Raw genomic sequence first — 20,392 nt, 5'->3', positions numbered from 1 at the left:
TACGTTATTTAACATTCTTTCCTTTATTCTATTATCCCCAAGACAAAAAGGCTTATAAGTTTACAAGTTGCTTAAGGAAAAATGCCCATTAAAACATGCCTTCTACTACCCTCTCAGGACTCCATGAGGTCACCTCCCAATACCACACTAGAAAGGAACAGAGCACCAATCCCATTACTTAACCCTGTGCAAAAAATGAACAATGTCAGCGAGTGGCAGAGCTGCGAACACCCAACCCTCCTGCAGAAACAACTCCCCAAGGAGCAGCACCTTTTGCTTTGGAAAGTCAGTAACAGTGAACTGTCTACCTGCACATTTTGCAGTGCCAAATTCTCTCTGCTGCTCCCTCCGTGAAGGCGGAACTGGGGAATTTTACCCGTCACCAACGTGAAGATGCCTACGATGGCCTTCACCGCCATGTCAATATTCAGCTTTATATGATAGCTGAAAGAAACAGGCAAACAGGCTGTCTGAAAAGTCTCACCCACTGTAACTGAACCAGTTTACTTCTGCCTTCTTTAATTAAGCAGCCACTTATCTAAGGGATAATATTCAGCTGGCAGCAGTCAGCATTTTCTTACATGGCTGCTGCCGGCTGATATAAACCCGAATATTCAGTGTTAGGTCTTTACCAGGAACCAGCTTTTGCTGTCCTAAGTTAACCTAATAGCTGAATATCAGTAACTCCCAGCAATGCCCTGGCACTAACTGGAGAATGCTACTAAAAATCCTGGAAGACCACTGAGGCACTATTTGGTTATGTGCCACTGAAAATCTAGGTTAAGTAGCACTGCCATTCTCTTTGCTAGCACTGTCTTATTTATGTATTTGGAAGAGGGTACAAGAGCAAACAGATAATCCTTCCTGAGGCCCCCCCCCCCCCCGGTCACTCCCTCAGCGCGCCATACCCCCCACCTTTCCTCCTAGCAAGGGAGTGCATGGAACAAGCGTACGGCTGTGAGCTCTGCCGCCTACCCCAGAACAGAAAGTAACGTCATAGGGGGCAGAGGAAGAGCCGACAGCCGTGTGCTTCCTGCATTCACCCTCCCCTTGTTGCATGTACCTGGGATGGACCACCCTCAACGCCCCGCCCTTGGTACACTATTGCTCCAGTCAGTACCTGCCTATCTGCTCTATCTTGGGTGCTCTGGATGAGTTCTCACTCGCCCCCTACCCTCTTGCTGCCTGCACCTGGGGCAGACCGCCCCCACTGCCCCGCCCTTGGTACGCTACTGCTCCAGTCAGTACCTGCCTATCTGCTCAGCCAGCAGCCTGGCCATGTCTTGTGTGCTCTGGGAAGAATTCTCGCTCGCCATGTAGCAGGTTGTGAAGATGCGGCCGCAAAGCTCCCGGGCATCCTGTGGAGTGTAGGTCTCGTCATTCACAATCCTACGCACATCAAGCAGAACCTGCTGGTCTGAAAAAGAGCAAAAAGAAAGATGGGCCGAGGCCCAGCCTTGGAGAACACTGAAAATAAACAGTTGAAGAACAGATAAAAATGGCAAACTACACAAAACGTAAACAAAAAGAAACATTAAAATTGGACCAAGATGATACCTATCTTGACCTAAGGAATGGAATGTTGGTGCCTGAAAGCCAGTGAAGAAATGCATTTAGTTCAGTGAAAAGGTACAGCAATGCAGGTTCCAAAGACTCTATGCAGTCCTGCATTTCAGGTCAAATAACAAATATCAGCCAATCACAGCGTGTTTAGCTGTCACTGGTGTCAGCTAAACGCGCTGTGATTGGCTGAGAGAGACCTGGAGGGGCATAATCGAAAGGGACGTTCAAATAGTTTTGATTTGGACATCCTCGCACGTCCCGATCCCCGATTCTCTCCGGCGGTGGTCATTTCGGGCACGTAAGAAAAAGACGTCCAAAAAGGACACCCATCACGAAATCTGAAGAAACAAAATGTCCAAGTGCTCGTCAGGGACGTCCTTTTTTTTTTTCTGAGTGAAGGACGTCCAAGTGTTAGAACTTGAAAGGACGACCCCGACGAGCACTTGGACATTTTTTTTCTTCCGAATTTTGCGATGGGCGTCCTCCTCTGCATGGGTCCTGCTCACAGCAGCCCCAACAAGAGGTGCAGACCTCCCGTTGGGTTTTCCACAGTGCATGGAGTCGGAAACAATAGTGCATCGCATTGTATTCACATTATAATAGTAATTAGCTCATTTGCATTCCGTTTTCGTTACCTACTACCGTGACAGGAAAATGGCTCGGAGAACCCTTTTGTGCATGTCCCAGTTTACTACTTGCGCACTAAACTGGCTAGAACCAGTTTAAAAACCACATTGCTGGCTCGTTTAGTGCATCTGGCCCTGAGACCATACTCCACATACCCTGGCTTAGGAGCGAGGTTCATTCCTACCATGGTATGTGCAAAACTAATCGCTTTTTCACCAGTGCAAGTTAGAAAACACAATACTAAGTTCATCTAATCCTGAAGGTTTCAATATGGAGGAAGAGAGACTTCAGAAGTTCAGGGTTCTGTCCTGCTGCTTTACACGCTGGACTAACAACTGAGCAGCTTCCTCACGAGTCATGAGGGTAGACACGTTCACGGAGGAGAGGATGACGGATTCTTCACTGATGCGCTCTCTCAAGGGTACAGTTCATGCCGTATACTGGTGTTACTCCTGAAGAAGCTTAAAGTGAAACAGCGACGTGCTGTAGCGTGAACTGGCAATGAAACCAAGATAAGTGCCTGCTATATTCTCTTGTTTCAGAAAGTTTGAATAAGAATAATTCCTTTTTATATTTAAAATTGTAAAAAAATTGAAAAAAGACTCAATGCACATGAAGATAAAAAAACAAGAGGGTTTTTTTTTTATTGACTAATGAGGAAGCTGCTCAGTTGTTAGTCCAGCATGTTAGCAGCAGGGCAGAATCCTGAGCTTCTGAAGTCTTTCTTCCTCCATATCGAAACCTTCCTAAACCTACACTACCCAAATTGCAAAGGACTGAAATACAAAACAACTTACGCAGCCGGCTTCTCCTACATAAGCGAACAACTATGGAATGGGCTCCCAAAAGTTGTGAAAACAATCCATGACCACTTGAACTTCAGGAAATCACTTCAAAAGAGCCTACCCCCAACGATCCCACATAACCCTCTTCACCTACCAACACAGAATGACTATGATCGAACAGGACATCACGCAATCTTCATCCATTCCGACCCTCCACTTATTCCTCATACGATCACTATACAACTTTGTATTTGTTATCCACCGACTGGGCAAACGTCTTTGACGGTACTATGTAAGCCACACTGAGCCTGCAAATAGTTGTGGGAAAATGTGGGGTACAAATGCAACAAATAAATAAATAAATAAATATTGAAATCTTCATGATTAGATGGACTTAGTATTGTGTTTCTAACTTGCACTGGTGAAAAAGTGATTAGTTCTCAATAGCAACTTACAAGCCTAGAAATTTATGAATGTGCAAAACTAATCCATTTGGAGAACTTGGTCACGTTCGAGGCTCAGCACACCAGAGTACCAGAACATACATCTAATTAAAAAGTATCCAACACATCACTCCGGGTTCTTGGTTCCCCAGACTGAAAGCTTTCTTGTGTCCGATTTGAGAATACTCTGAGACCGGCTTTATTTCACTGGGCTCCTGTACTATGCAAGTCATGGCCTTTAGGAGACAACTCTTGAAAGTTTTAGTAAAAGGCTGAAAACGCTGTTTGACAAACATTCAATGAACAATAGCCTTTACTAGGAGAGTAAAGGCTATTGCAGAGGGCAATGAACAATAGTTATAGGTAAACTACTCATATAAAGTATGTTTATTTATTTATTAGGATTTATTTACCGCCTTTTTTAAGGAATTCACTCAAAGCGGTGTACAGTAAGAATAGATCAAACATGAGCAGGAGGCAATTAGAGCAGTAAAAATATTCGAACAACAATACAAATATAAGGCATGGTATATTACTTGCAATGACAACACAATGGGGCTCATTTTCAAAGCACTTAGACTTACAAAGTTCCATAGGTTACTATGGAAATTTTTTTAAGTCTAAGTGCTTTGAAAATACACCTCAATATGTACTAGAACATTATAATTGGTAGTGAAGGGTAAGGCAAAGTTGTAACATATAGATGAGTAAGAAAGTAGGAAGAATTAGAAAGTAAGGTGATTGATTTGAAGAAAGTTGCATGTGAGGTCAGAGAGATGGTTAAATATTATCTCAGCTAGGGTAGGAGTGGATAAACATGTCCCGCTGCAGTATGTGCAGCCTGAGTCAATTCTTGTGTGTGTGAGTGAGACTAACAAGTTAGTTACTTCTTCCATTAAAGGCTTGGTTGAAGAGCCAAGCTTCACCTGCTTCCTGAAGTAGAGGTAGTTATTCCCCCTTTTATCTTTTACAATTTATATAGTATAATTATTAGAAACAGCTTTGATGTACGATTATCAAAAGCAGTCTGGCAAGCTTCAATACACTAAATTAATGTTTAGATACACATTCCTTTATGTGAATTATAACAGTCACTGTCTAGGCAGAGACACCTCTCATCCTTAGCAAGAGACACTTACTTCCATTCTTCACATTTTTTGCAGACCTGGTAGCACATGGAGAACACGATACAGGCTGTGGAGGAGCTGTCAATTCCACCACTGAGGGGTAGGAAAAACCCAGCCTTTAACAGAAGCAATAGCAGAAATCCAGTGAAGCTCAGGACTCCTTATCCACACTGTGCCACTGACTCCAACCCTCCCTCTAAATGCACACCGACAACTTAGACCAGTGGCTCACAAACCCGTCCTGGGGGGGGGGGGGGGCTCCCCAGCTAGTCAGGTTTTCGGGATATCCACAATCAATATTCATGAGAGAGTTTTGCATGCACTACCTCCACCACATACAAATCTCTCTCATGAATAATCATTGTGGCTATCCCGAAAACCTGACTGGCTCTAGAGCCCCCAGCACGGGTTTGGGAACCACTGACCTAGACAATATGGCAAATCTCCACACACGGATACACATCCAACCACCACTTACCCATCCTATGGAGCGGGCCTTCCCAAACAAGCAACTGCTCAGAATAACGAACAGTTATCACACCTATAACAGCTTTAAATACTCTTCTAGTAAAGGCTATACATCTTATTCATAAATGTACAGACTGATAATTAAAGCAAGTTACAGGCTCACCAGCTGGTGGCACACATATAACTTGATTAAATGTATCTTTTCAAAATTTGTATGGTACTTTAACAATTCGCTAAATAGCCACAAGGTACCTGTATAAGAGGGGGCAGGGCACAGGCAGTGCTAAAAATCAGCCAGATAACATCAATATTCAGCTACCAAATGGAGAAATTCCATTTACATTAGACCTGTCAAACTGCAGGATAAACAGATAATGTTGGCGTGGTCCCCACACAACATATATATATATATATATATATATATATATTCAAACACTGTTTCCCATACAGAAAACAGCACTGAAAATATGCATTAAGCACTGGTGCTGGTCATCATGGTAAAATAAGTTCCATGTCGGCTGAAAACTGACCCAATAATTTCATGTTATTATATCCTTCAGTGACTGGGCTTATATAATATTTATTAAAACTAGGACTGAATGTTAAACCGCGCCAACACATTAATTAATCGTGATTTTAAAAATTAATCGCAATTAATGATTGACTGCCCACCCAGTCTGGCATCTCATTTCCCTCCAGGACCGCTAGCGGCTCTCCCCTCCCAGTTTACCTTAGTTGTCTTGCATCAAATCTTCACCCTGCTGCAGCCAGCAACATATTGAAATACTGCTTCGGCCTGCACCGGGCCTTTCCTTCTAACCAGTCCCACCCCTGACGCAACTTCCTATTTTCAGAAAGGGGTGCCAGGTCAGAAGGAAAGGCCCAGTGCAGGCCAACGCAGCATTTCAATATGCCACCAGCAGCTGCAGGTGGAAGATTTACAGCAAGACAACTGATGAGGTAAACCGGAAGAGGAGGGGAGAGATACTGCCTGGGAGAGATGGCGGGCGGAAAAGTGAACGCTGGAGGGGAGGCATATTAGACAGAGAGAGAACAGAGGCACATATGAAAGAGAGAGAGAGAACAGGTGAAGGCACAGGGGGCACATATGAGAGAGAGAGAAAAGGTTAAAGCACAGGGGGGCACGAGAGAGAGAATGGGTGAAGGCATCCCCAAAGTACAGTACCTGTTCAATGGCTGTGGGATAGCTGAAGCTCCGGCCAGCTGAAGAAATCCACTTCCTGAGTCACCCCCTTCCTCCTTGTACTGCCTCAGGAGCGAGGAAATCAGTGGTGTGCCTCCAGCCACCAATGCGTGCACTCCTCAAGCATGCTTAGTTCATGCATGAACCGAGCATGCTCACGGAATGCCAGTATCGGTGGCTGGAGGCAAAACGCTGACTTCCTCACTGCTGAGGCAGCACAAGGAGGAAAGGGACACTGGCAGTGGATTTCTTCGACTGGCTTCAGCATCCCTACCAGCAAAGGTAAGATATTTAGTGTGTGTGTGGGGGGGGGGGGGGGGGGGGGAGAGGAAATATGCCCTCCGCCCATCCCTGTGCCCCCCATGAACTGCTGGCTACGGCCCAACTTTAATCGTGCAAACGCAAAACTTTTACGCAATTAGTCACAATAGTTGCAATTATCTGTTAAGTCATGAAACTAAAAAAATATAGATTTCATTATGTGTCTCCTACCACATTTTTGGAGTTCTATTTTGATTTTATAAGTTGCTTTTGTCTTATTGTAAACTGTTGTGTTCTGTAAAGTTAGGGGGTATAGTAAGTTTTAATAAACCATAAACCATACAGGAGAGAGAAAAACAGAAAACAGAGTGCGATGCCCCTTAGATGGAAACTATGTGTTGGACAGAACAATTTGACACCAGATCTGGATCTTACCTGCTTACTACGCCTTAGATAATCCCAGAGCCAACACGCTGGACCAAGGCTGAAATTCACAATACACACATCTCAATCAAACTCTAAACCAAGAGGTCGACTCTAAAGAGAGACACTAATGTGCAAGGTCCCCTCCCGTTGCTGCCGTCACTGGAGTACCTTGTATAAAACGGATGGACAAAACTCTGTCAACAACCAAACAGTCCAAATACTGCTTCAGTTTTCCAGCCAACTGAATCACTGCCCAAGCACTAAGGCCTGAACCAGATGCAGTGCTCCTCTGACACTGGACAAACTGCTGCAATTTTGGGCTACGGTGTCCTTACCCAGAGATAGCAAACTCCAGTCTGAGTACCATATCTAGGCCAGCTTTTCAGGGTAGCCAAAATGCCTAAAATAGCCATGAACTAGAGTCACCAGACATAAATAAATCTCACGATTAGTCAGGGGTGGATCAGATTTTTGGGCCATGCACACAAACACTACATAGTTTTAGACATGAAAATTCAGTTTAAAACGAGGTTAACTTTCACAGAGGGTCAGATATACAAAGAGTCTCCCCCCCCCCCCCCCCCCCCCCCCCCCAAATATGGTGCTAACCTTTTTATGCCATTACTAAAGTTCTTTGTTCGTTCATGGAGTCAAGTACTTGCCTGATCTCTTCCTCAGGGCTGTGGTATCTCCACTGGATGGGTTCACTGGGGGATACCCAGACATCATGAGATGAGAGTGCAAAGTCTACCTTCACTCTGTGGTAAGGCTGCACCTGGCTTGCCTGGGGAACATCAGAAGAGAATATTAAACAGGACAAGTAATGTAATGGAGTAATAACGAGGCCCGAGACATCTGAGAGGCTCACAGGACTCAGCTAGCTGACCAGTACTGGAATCATCCCCACCTCCCCCACTATGCCAAGAGGGTAGCAAGAGTTGAGCCATGTCCAACAGCTCTGTCTATATGCTTCTTAAAGATGCAGCCTGTGCCACAGCACCTAGCTACATGCCCCATTACCCCAGCGAGTTTTCCTGACCTACAAATGCACATCCCCAAGCAGGTCATGACAGGAGGATGAAAGACAAGAAGTTTCAGCGAGCAGAGAGTGTAATCCCATGATGGCAATGTACACATAGCCAGGAGAAGCCACAAAAAGTGGAGGAACACACAATCCCTACGTCAAAGTAGTGCAGTGGAAAAAGGAGTAGGGTAATGTGGCACTTTCAAAAACCAGGGGAGATGTATACACAATTAAAAGACTTTATTTGAGAACATCAATGACTCAACACAGCTGTGTTTCGGCGCCTATGCGCCTGCGTTAGGAGTCTACAAAACATATGACAATCAAAAACATATCAAAATACACATGTAATCATAGCATGACAATAAACTTAAAATTATATACAATAGTAGTTATAAAATTATATAACTACTATTGTTTTATATCATTTTTACATTTTTATAAAGACTTTTAATTGTGTATACATCTTCCCTGGTTTTCGAAAGTGCCACATTACCCTACTCCTTTCTGCACTAATGTACACATAGCACCATAAATTGCACTGATAGCACACGAGAGATCTGTGAGGTTAGTGTACTTCTCTCACCATTTGCAAGAATACATGTGACAGTCTTATAACATTGCACTTCACCAAAAGGTTGCGAGACTCCAGGAACACTCAGTGCCCACCTCACTACAGTGCTATTAACACTAAACGCTGACCGATTACATCGCGCAGCTTCAGCACTCCCACTGCACAACTTCCTTCCCTCTACAAAAGATCACACTCAAGTGCTTTGGCTAAATCTGTTGCTAATAAAGGCGTTACCTTCTAATGAGTTACTTACCGCTAGGCTGCGCGATGAGATTTCTGCTCGGTAACTGCTCACATCTTCCAGATCTAAGGTGGCTGTGAGAACTTCCTGCAGAAACAGAAAACACATCAACTCTTCACTCAAACTTCCCACTACCACATAGGTGTTTCTGATTAATGACCAGGGCCAAGAAAATGCCATACAGAATTGGGGGAAGGCAGCAAGGGACATTTATTCCAGGAATATAAAAGATTTATGTTCACTCCAAGACCCCTTCACGTTTAAGTACGTTAGCTTCTCTCAGATCTCGGCCATTGTTGCATGTTATGCAATGCATCTCACCTGCTATAATTGAGAGAAGTTCAATCAGATGTCCCATGTCCTGGGTAATAATTAAATACACACAAACATATATATATCAGGGGTGTAGCCAGATGTGGTGTTTTGGGTGGGCCCAAGCCCACCCGTGGCTACACCACTGACACACATACACAAGTAAATCAACCCAATTCTTAATTATGTGCACAGGCCATGTGTGGCACACTGCCAAGTCCAGGGTAGATGGTGTTCCAGATTCTTATAAAGTGAGGGTGACTCTCTCCATCCAGAGGTCAATTAAAGCTCAAGGATTTAAGCGGTCTGTGGCCAGCAGGCATCAATATGAAAGCAATTCAAGGCCAGGAGTATTGAGAATGTCACAGCTACAGTAGACACAAGCACCAATGTCCAGCACAATGGAGAATTTAGCAAAACCACATGTGAAAAGCAGAGCCATTGTCTTTTACTGAAACACAAATAAATGTGTTAAAAGACAGAGCACACACGGCAGCTGCCACCAGAATCGAGCAAGTAAAAAAAATACAGAGGATGGAGAGATCACCTCTTATGGTGAAACACAAACAGTAACCGTTAAATAGTATCACACAAACGAGAGATCACTTTGCTTTCACGGCGTTTCCACTATTGTGTGACAAATCCCTCTGCTTTAGCACCATCCTGTGCGTCTACATAGCATGGTCTGACAAGAGCTGCATTAAACGCTGTTCAATCTATCACTTTACTAATACAAAGCAGAGTAAGGCACATGCTGACTCACCACATCGTCCAGGGAGAACTGAGAGCCCTGAGCCACAATGTGTCCATTCACCGAAATCATGGCACATCCATCATAGTACAGCCGGTCACCATCACAGCCCCTAAGATTGGCCAGAACATAAATCCCTCCATTCTGCAAAGAGATGGGAACACTTAAAAAGAAAGTCTATAACAGGGCACTTACAACGATGTGCCACTTGTACGTTACATTTACACAATACTAGTACTTTCACAAGTGTATATTTACACACGTAAGTGGCGTGGAGGGGCATTTTCAAACAGGGACACCAACTCTAAGGGCGCCCATCTCTGAGGACGTCCCCGCAAAGGGGCATGGCATCCCGTATTATCGAAACAAAATGGGCGTCCATCTTTCATTTCGATAATACGGTCAGGGATGCCCAAATCTCAACATTTAGGTCGACCTAAGAGATGGTCGACCTAAATGTTGAGATGGTCGACCTCGGTTTTCGCCGATAATGGAAACCAAGGACGCCCATCTCAAAAACGACCAAATGCAAGTCCTTTGGTCATGGGAGGAGCCAGCATTCGTATTGCACTGGTCCCTTTCACATGCCATGACACCAACCAGGCACCCTAGGGGGCACTGCAGTGGACTTGACAAATTGCTCCCAGGTGCATAGCTCTCTTACCTTTGGTGCTGAGCCCCCCAAACCCCCCCCCCCAAAAAAAAACCACTCCCCACAACTGTACACCACTACCATAGCCCTAAGGGGTGAAAGAGGGGCACCTAGATGTGGGTATGGTGGGTTTTGGAGGGCTCACATTTACCACCACAAGTGTAACAGGTAAGGGGGGTATGGGCCTGGGTCCACCTGCCTGAAGTGCACTGCACCCACTAAAAACTGCTCCAGGGACCTGCATACTGCTGTGATGGAGCTGGGTATGACATGAGGCTGGCAAAAATGTTTTTTAATTTTTTTTTTTAGGTTGGTCATCTGGTCAGTTCGGGCAACTTTTCGAGGCTTGGTCGTGAAAAAAATTGGACCAAGTAAAGCCGGCCCAATGCTCGTCAGGGACGCCCTTTTTTCCATTATCGGCCGAGGATGCCCATCTCTTGAAACCTTTGATGTGGGGTTTTTTTGCACCACCGTACAGGACAGGGTCAGCATCGTTCCCACCATATAGAAAACAAAATACACAGTTTACCTTTGCCGTTGTAGACCTAACCAGATCCACCCTTGTATGAGCCTTCCGAAGCTCATGGTGACTCCCCGAAGAATTTGTGACGATCTCAATCCCATCCAGACCCATTGCGATATGAGGGCTATACGGGGAGGAGAACAGAAGGACAATGCATCTGTAAGCTGTGTTCCATTGCCATTACCAACTAATAATGGGACCATCCTAAGTTTCTTTGACGCAACAGTTAAAAGTGGAGTGGAGGAGTGGTCTAGTGGTTAGAGCACTGGTCTTGAAATCCAGAGGTGGCCGGTTCAAATCCCACTGCTGCTCCTTGTGATCTTGGGCAAGTCACTTAACCCTCCATTGCCTCAGGTACAAACTTAGATTGTGAGCCCTCCTGGGACAGAGGAATATCCAGTGTACCTGAATGTAACTCACCTTGAGCCACTACTGAAAAAGGTGTGAGCAAAATCCAAATAAATAAAAGTATTTCACTGCAAGTTACATGAAAACACATAATAGCAGAACTGCATTAAAATACCTGGGTTCCTAGTCCCATACCCTGCAGTACTTAGTTCCCCACTTCCTCAGAGCCGCTTCATTTTCTTTGCAGTAGAACCTAAGATGCACAAGGATGGGACAGACCACTGCTTTAATTAAGCCCTGCATCCTCTCTCTGATAAGTGGCCAGTAGTTACTGGGAAACCCTGGACAGGCCCATTCCTTGCAGCACACAGCCAGGGATAAGCAGCGGCTCTCCCAAGTCTGTTTATGGACTTTTCTCCAGGAACTTGCCATAAAACCCTTTTATCATTTAATCTTTTTTATTCATTTTTATAAGTTACAAAAAAAGAAGAAAAACAAAATTCTACATTTGAAACCTTCAATTTGCATTGCTGTATAAGAGAGGGAGTAGGTAGCTTTGGCTCTTATAACTCCGACACCAATTAAACCAACCTAATCCACCCAACACCCACCCCCCTCAACCCACCCCACCCCCAATCTCACAAGAAGCATCCCTAAAAATACCGTTAGTCATAGTTGTAAAGGGATGAAAGAGGCAGAGCGATTGTATTGAACTGGGATGCAAGTTACAAACCCCACAGAAAAATCACTTTTATTTAAAGAATATATATATATATATTTTAAATATTATATATATATTTTTTTTTTTTTCTTTAATATTTATTTGCAGGGTGTGTAGTGTCAAACCTTTTAGGGCCTCACACTGCAGTGTAGTTCAAAGTTTGGTAGAGGTATATCTAGAATCCTTTTATTCCATATTTCTTTCTTTTGGTTTGGCACCACTCACTCTCAGCCATTACCTGTTTGGTGCCCAAAGTTCTTCACAGATTTCACTTCCAATACACGTGTCCTTTGTGGCAATAACAGCATCACCGAAGGTCACTGTTTCCTGAGACAAACCAGCAGCAGTTAGCAACACGGTAAACAGAGACCCACAAAGAAAGGCAGAGTGTGAAAAGGTAGATCCTGTGCAGGGTTTCAACAGCTCACAGAAATGATTTTATCAGACAAGGAGGCGAGGGTAACCCTGTTTCACTGGGGTAACTGCTGCCTGCTTCCCTGTAAACCCTCTGCAACCATGAGGGGGGGCTGAGCATCCACAGAAGAATCCAGATATTGTTTTTATTAGTCATGTTTCAGTTTGTGGTTTAGTCTTTTCAATTACCAATTAAAAATGTTTTAAATAGAAAATTCTTATTTATTCTTTTAAAAACTCACCTGTCCTGTCAGCTTCTGTATCATTCTAGGTAGGAAATACTCCTCCACCTGCCTGAAAGAATTACAGATGTGTTAAACAGGTGAACTTGTCAGCAGATATAGAAAATTTAGATAGCTGTACATCTTCTTACCTGATAAGTACATCATTTAAAAACTTGCTATACCACCTTCCCAAAATAAGGTCAAAGCGGTATACTACTATCGGAGTTTTCTACACCGCTATTATTCCAGAAGGCTTCAAAGCAGTTTACAATAATAGAAGATACTCGAATAAGGAGAGAAGAAATCTAATAAAATTGCATATTAACTAAGCCAAAAAACAAATTTAAGATCCAAACAGAACTTTAAAATTAAAACAAAATTATTGTTCAAATTCTTATTTTTCTTTTAGGAAAATGTTATGTAAGTGCAAGCTTCAATTCCAGAGGTTGTTTGTTCCATATTGTGGCCCCGAGAACAGATTTAAATCAGATTGTTTTTTTTAAAGAAGAAAAACCTAACTTCAGAGTTCAAGAAGCCTAAGTTTCTATCTACAGATGTAAGGAGACATTGGCACACTCACGGAGGAAATATCTGGACTTATAGAGGGAATTCTGAAACCTTTCATGCACAAGAAGAAATAAGATGGGAGAGTTAGAATATATTGCACTAAATGAAAAATTAGATATAATAGGCATCTCTGAGACCTGGTGGAAGGAGGATAACCAGTGGGACACTATCATACCGGGATACAAATTATATCGTAGTAATAGGGTGGATCGAATTGGTGGAGGGGTAGCATTGTATATTAGGGAGAGCCTTGCATCAAATAGATTGAAAATTCTGCAGGAAACAAAACACATCTTGGAATCACTATGGATTGAAATTCCATGTGTAAAGGGGAAAAGGATAGTGATAGGAGTGTACTACCGTCCACCTGGCCAGGATGAACAGACGGATGCAGAAATGTTAAAGGAAATTAGGAACGCGAACAAACTGGGCAACACAATAATAATGGGTGATTTCAATTACCCTGATATTGACTGGGTAAATGTAACATCAGGGCACTCTAGGGAGGTAATATTCCTTGACGAAATCAAAGACTGCTTTATGGAGCAGCTGGTACAGGAGCCGAGAGAAGGAAAAATTCTAGACCTAGTCCTTAGTGGAGCGCATGATCTGGTGCGGGAGGTAATGGTGCTGGGGCCGCTTGATAACAGTGATCATAATATGATCGGATTGATATTAGCTTTGAAGTAAGTATACATAGGAAATCAAATATGTTAGCGTTTAACTTTAAAAAAGGAGACTATGATAAAATGAGAAGAACGGTGAAAAAAAAATATTAGAGGAGCGGCTGCAAGGGTCAAAAATTTACATCAGGCGTGGATGCTGTTCAAAAACACCATCCTGGAAGCCCAGGCCAAATATATTCCATGTATTAAAAAAGGAGGAGGGAAGACCAAACAACAGCCGGCATGGTTAAAAAGTGAGGCGAAGGAAGCTATTAGAGCTAAAAGAAAATCCTTCAGAAAAAGGAAGAAGGAACCGACTGAAAATAATAAGAAACAGCATAAGAAATGTCAAGTTAAATGCAAAGCACTGATAAGGAAGGCTAAGAGGGGCTTCCAAAAAAGATTGCGTTGGAGGCAAAAACACATAGTAAAAATATTTTAAGTATATTAAAAGCAGGAAGCTGGCAAAAAAGAATCGGTTGGATCGCTAGATGTCTGAGGAGTAAAAGGGGCGATCAGGGAAGACAAAGCCGTAGCAGAGAGATTAAATTAATTCTTTGCTTCGGTCTTCACCGAGGAAGATTTTGGTGAGATACCGGTGCCAGAAATGGTATTCAAAGCTGATGAGTCAGAGAAACTGAATGAATTCTCTATAAACCTGGAGAATGTAATGGGGCAGTTCTACAAATTTAAGAGTAGCAAATCTCCTGGACCGGATGGTATTCATCCCAGAGTACTGATAGAACTGAAAAATGAACATGCGGAGCTATTGTTAGTAATATGTAATTTACCATTAAATTTGAGCATGGTACCGGAAGATTGGAGGGTGGCCAATGTAATGCTGATTTTTAAAAAAAAGGTTCCAGAGGAGATCCAGGAAATTATAGACCGGCGAGTCTGACATCGGTGCCGGGCAAAATGGTAGAGACTATTATAAAGAACAAAATTACAGAGCATATTCAAAAGCATAGATTAATGAGACAAAGTCAACATGGATTAAGTGAAGAGAAATCTTACCTCACCAATCTATTACATTTCTTTGAAGGGGTGAACAAACGTGGATAAAGGTGAGCCAGTTGATATTGTGTATCTGGATTTTCAGAAGGCATTTGACAAAGTACCTCATGAAAGACTCAAGAGGAAATTGGAGAGTCATGGAATAGGAGGTAGTGTTAACCTACAGTCTTATCCTGATTAACAGCCATTTTGTGTTCAGAAAACCAGGCTGCCATAGACTTAAGACATACCTTAGAATTTGGAAAAATCCGGGGAAGAAGGAGCAGCTGGGAAAACTACCAAATATCATCAGCGTAAGTGAATGATGAACTATCATGTTCCTGAATAACTGTAAGTAGCGGACTGATAAAGACATTAAAGAGCATAGGAGAAAGTAAGGAACCCTGAGGGACATCAAAACAAAGTGGACAGTCGGTTGAAGAGGAAGAGGATGTTTTACCAAAAAAAAAAAAAAAGAGAGAGAGAGAAACAAGCCAGAACTGTCCCTGATATCCATAGGGATAAGAGCAAAGAACTGTCAACAAAGTGAAAAGCTGCAGATAGATCAAGAGAAATTAACAGAACAATCTTTGTTTTTAATCTTTATTTATATCATTTTCAATTTATATTCCCAAAGTCAAACTTTGTCAAGAAATATTTAAAAAATTTCAAAGAAATATACATAACATTATGGAAACTTCCATAAATCAAGAAAACAAAATTTCTTTTATACATAGTCCTCAAATGTGGGAGGCTGATATTATATAAACCTTATATAGAGGATAAGGATATATTATAAAGAAACATATATCAATGGAAAATAAAGAGTCGAGAATGTTACAACTTCCTAATTCAAAGTCCTACGTTAGATTCCTAAGGGGGTTTTGGAAATCTTGCATTCAAAAAAGATCTAAGCTGTATTGGATCAAAAAAATGGTATGTCTTATTCTCAAAAAATATCACACACTTGCAAGGAAATCGTAACTGAAATTTAGCCCCCAATTGTAGAAGACCTACCTCTTTAATAAAGCCTACTACGAGAACCCTTATCTAACTACAACACAACACCTAACCAAAATGGCGCAGAATGTATTTTTCAATAATGACTTGTCCAAATCCTCCTGTATTTCTTTACTTCTTTGTAACACCAATTGTTTTCTCTAACCTGATATGGCGTTGCTATAACAGGTCTCTGTAAGCCACATTGAGCCTGCAAATAGGTGGGAAAATGTGGGATACAAGTGCAATAAATAAATAAATATTGTCTCTCGTCTTAAAAACAGAAATTTCTTCCTCCTTTCTTGCGTAGTCCTGGAGACATCCAGAAATACCTGAATCTTCTCCCCCATATATACCATTGAGGAAGTTTGTCGAAAATATTGTCTCAATAATGCCTCTTTATCCATAAGAAAAACAAAGGACACCAACAAAGTAGATCTATATTCAACTTCTTCCCGTGACTGTTCCAATAGAGCAGAAACATCCAAAGGCTCATGAGCTGGTTCCTTTGATTTTAAACCACGATTAGGCAACATATATAATTTTTATATTGGGGGAAGATTATCTTCAGAGTAATTAAAGACTTCTTTAAGAAACTTATTAAATAAGTCTCTTAATGGGGTAAATTTAAGAAAAGGAAAGTTCAAAATTCTCAAATTTAAGTTTCTTGCCCCATTCCCTAAATTTTCAATTTTTCTGTGTACCAGGTCTACGTTCTGGAATAATTGATTCTCTTGTTCTTTTAGCTGATTTACAGAAGGTTCCAAATGTTTTAAATTTGTCCCTTGAGAGGCTAATTCAGATTGAAGACAATCAGTTTTAGCAATGTTCACATTAGAAGTCATAACAAAGTTAAGGCATACCTTATGCAATGATTCCATTGCCCCCCCATAGGGATTCCAACGTCACCGTTGTTGGTTTCTCCAGGGGCAGTAGTTGGAGCACTGGAACTGGCTGCACTTCAAACATTTGCTGTACAGCAGATTTTTACTCAGGATTAATTCCACTACTGTTCCTGGGAGTAGAGGTAAGGCTCGGTTCTTCCGGAGTTCTCAAGTTGAGGCACTTCCAGATCGCCAGAGTTCTCCTCTCCTCGCTGAACAGCTTCGCACTCTGGCTGCTGGGTGGGACTTCCCCCGGCGCTGCTTCCCACCTCAAGAGCCTGCCTAGGACTTCTGGGGCTGAGTGATATTTCACCCTCCAAGCCCGAGCTCCTCTCTGCTTCGGGCAGCGGAACGCCCTGAGTTGTTGTTAGGACGGTAAAGTTCGTAATCGGAAGCTGCCGCCAGTTGGGGTCTGTCGAGGGTAGGGAGAAACCCCCTCTAACTTTCCCCTTCCTTTTAGGCATAGTTAGCAAAGCACAAATTAAACAGGTAACTTTCCCTTCTGAGTGCGTTACCCACGTCCTATCGCAACGCCATCTTGGATCAGCCTCTCGGGTAACAGAACAATCTTGTCAGTTTCAAATATAGAACCGACTTCACTCAGAAGGTCCGCTATGATGGTCTCACTACAATGGCCCTTCTGGAAGACTATCTAGGATGCAAAATGTGGTTTTGATCAAAGCAGACAGCTGATCAAAAAATGCTCTGCCAGCTTTGAAAGGAAACATAAATTAGCATCTCGAGGGTGGCTCACAGGAACAGGTGCTGTAGTGTTACAGGAAAAGGTGCGGCGGCACCTCAAGAACTGGAGCTGCAGCATCTCAGGAACTCAGGAATAGACACTGTGGCGTCTCGGGAACACTCACTGGTACAGGTGCTCTAATGAGTCAGAAACTGGAGCGCAGCGTTTCAAGAACTCTCAGGAATAGACACTGTAGCGTCTTGTAGCGTCTCAGGCACGCTCACTGGGTACAGGTGCTCTTAACAAGTCAGAAACTGGAGCTGCAGCGTCTCAGGCACTCTCAGGAATGGACACCATAGCGTCTCAAGAACCCTCACTGGCACAGGTGCTGAAGTGAGGCAGAACTGGAGCCACAGCATCTCAGGCACACTCAGGATCAGGAGTAACAGTGGAAGATGCAAAGGCACTGGAACAGGTCTCAGGAGCAGTAAAATGCCTCTAGAGGCATGTCAACTCGTTGCATCCTGCGTGACCCCCCCCCCCCCACACACACACAGTAGTCCGATAGGTAGAGAATGAAGCATGTGTGCACACACACCCTGGGAGCAGTGTCAGACACCGTGGGGGAACTGCTGGAGTGTCAAAATGATGTGAAGAGTAAGTCATGGTAGAATCATGACAATTGTGCTTAGTTAGTAGCTGTGGACATAGGGGGAGCACAGGCAGGTCAGGGCTATGCCCAGCACTTATGCACTAAGACTCTAGAATACTGTCAGTTACGTGCGAGCATTTACACCAGCAACCTAGCTACCGTAAGCGCTCACTGCTAAAGATAGGCGCACGACTGTGGACTTGTGCGCATAATTGCCGTTACGGAATACACGCACAATTGCCATTACAAAATTCATACTCAGCACACACACTTTAGGTGCCTAATTTTAAGTAACTTTTGAGAATTTCCCCTTATCCCCCCCCGGATTCTATATATGGCGACTAAAGTTGCGCATGCAAATTTGTCAGTGTAGCCAAATTGCACGCACAACTTAATTAACAAGCCAATTAGCACTGATAATTGGCCAACAATTATCAATACTAATAAAATTTACGCACAAGCTTTCTAAGCATATTCTGTAAAATGGTGCGCATAAATTCTAATGCATGGATCTCAAAAGGGGGCATGGCTATGGGAGGGGCATAGGGAGGTCGTGGGCATTTCTAGAATTAAGCGCACCGTTAGAGAATAGGCCTGATCTGCACCCAAGCGAAGAATGGCATTTTAAATGGTCATGCCTAAATTTAGTCGTTGGTCCAGGCGCTACATGTATTCTATAAAACGCTCTTAACATTAGGTGCGGATTACAGAATAGCACTAAACCTGTGTTTTTTTTTCCTGTGCTGATTTTTCAGTGCCATTTATAGAATCTAGTCCTATGTGTCCAATCTCAGTATAGAGTGCCACGGATCCAAAATTAAAAAACACTTTGGCTACAAGTTGCTCCCACATGCGTGTTCCCTCTCAGTTTTCCCACTAAGGCCTTCAATAGCTTTGATGAGCCAAGCAGGAAAGAGTCTCACCGGGCCTTGCTCCATGGTGTAAACCAGCGTAACTCCCGGTAATTTCCACCATTTGCCAGTGCCATTTTGGGTCTAATTAGAAGAATTTTCCTGAAAAAAAAAAACACACAATCATGGTCTGCTGTGAGGTGCTAAAAGAGGGTTCACCCTATTCCCCGATGCACCCCCAAAAATGGAGCTTAAAGACAGTGCTGAAAGAGTTATCTGAAACGTGGATTTAAGAAAGCAAATTTAAATGTAAAATCCAAAGCTGGGGAGAAACTGACAGGACCTACTTGTTTAAGAAAATCACTCTGCAGTTATAGCGTACGTTCTTGTGTAGCACTGGCCTGCATAGGGAGAGAAAAGACAGGGCACCACTGGAGTTGAGTTCACATAATGCTGCAAAACACGTCTTTGAGAAATTAGCTCTAAAGTGAACAGAATTACTGCTCCCAATGTAACAGTAGGTTTTTCTCTTTCTGTTCAGCTTTATGCTACATGAGATATTTTCTCTACTGATGGGAACTGAAGCCACAGCATCTCAGGCCCACTCAGGATCAGGAGTAACAGCGGAAGATGCAAAGGCACTGGAATGGGTCTCGGGAGCAATAAAATGCCTCTAGAGGCATGATGTCAACTCACTGCATCCTGCATGACCCCCCCTCCCCCCCTGCTACAGTGACGGCTTAACCATGAGGCAAAGTATGCATTCACCTACAATGCCAGCTTCTAGAGGGGTGGGTCATTTTATAACAGATCTGCATATTATTTATTTATTTTGTATTTTACAAAAGGTAATATTATAGGTATCTACATGCTTTCATGGAACAGGCTTCCAGAATCAGCCTCAACTGCGTCCCCAGGAATGCCTCAGTGGTGACCGCATAACTGTGTACCTACATTTTAAGGACATGAGACCACAGTTTTCATCCCAGCCCTTTTCTGTGTGTAGAACATTCTATGGGTCAGGAGAGGAAGTAAAATTACCAAAAAAAACTATTCCAATGAAGCCCGGGAGATGGAGAAAGCGTTATTTGCTTTATTCCACAAATAAGTTAAATAGACTCGACAAGGCACCGTGTTTCAGCAATAGTGCCTGCCTCATGAGTCTTTAGAAAGACTATTAGTCAAATGCACCAAAGCTGTATCCAGCTACGATTCTAATGATGGTATCTCTTGTGTTAAATGGTCCAAGGACACAAAAGCGATGAAGGTTGCGAAAACAGTAACATCATTAGAATCGTAGCTGGATGTTTTGTTGGTCAGGCTACTCCCTTTCCTGACCTGTTCTGCTCGTAGCAGATCTTGTTTCTCCACTCCGGTGGTTGATTTCTAGAACATTCTATAAAATTAC

General features: G+C 43.0%; 1 protein-coding gene across 1 annotated transcript in view; it reads right to left on the bottom strand.

Annotated features, from left to right (window-relative positions):
- NADSYN1 (NAD synthetase 1) overlaps positions 1-20,392 on the bottom strand; it is a 44,921-nt gene that overhangs the window by 13,253 nt on the left and 11,276 nt on the right. Inside the window, 13 exon segments of the mRNA XM_030200731.1 lie at positions 309-444; positions 1,249-1,417; positions 4,558-4,576; positions 4,578-4,661; positions 6,914-6,962; positions 7,567-7,688; positions 8,756-8,830; positions 9,819-9,950; positions 10,988-11,105; positions 12,289-12,377; positions 12,707-12,758; positions 19,057-19,146; positions 19,332-19,385. Of these exon segments, the coding sequence (XP_030056591.1) occupies positions 309-444; positions 1,249-1,417; positions 4,558-4,576; positions 4,578-4,661; positions 6,914-6,962; positions 7,567-7,688; positions 8,756-8,830; positions 9,819-9,950; positions 10,988-11,105; positions 12,289-12,377; positions 12,707-12,758; positions 19,057-19,146; positions 19,332-19,385 (1,189 nt within the window).

The sequence above is a fragment of the Microcaecilia unicolor genome, chromosome 4, assembly GCF_901765095.1.
Source record: "Microcaecilia unicolor chromosome 4, aMicUni1.1, whole genome shotgun sequence".
Taxonomy (NCBI): domain Eukaryota; kingdom Metazoa; phylum Chordata; class Amphibia; order Gymnophiona; family Siphonopidae; genus Microcaecilia; species Microcaecilia unicolor.
Note: the sequence above shows the minus strand (reverse complement) of the source record. Positions and strands in the feature narration are given on the sequence as shown.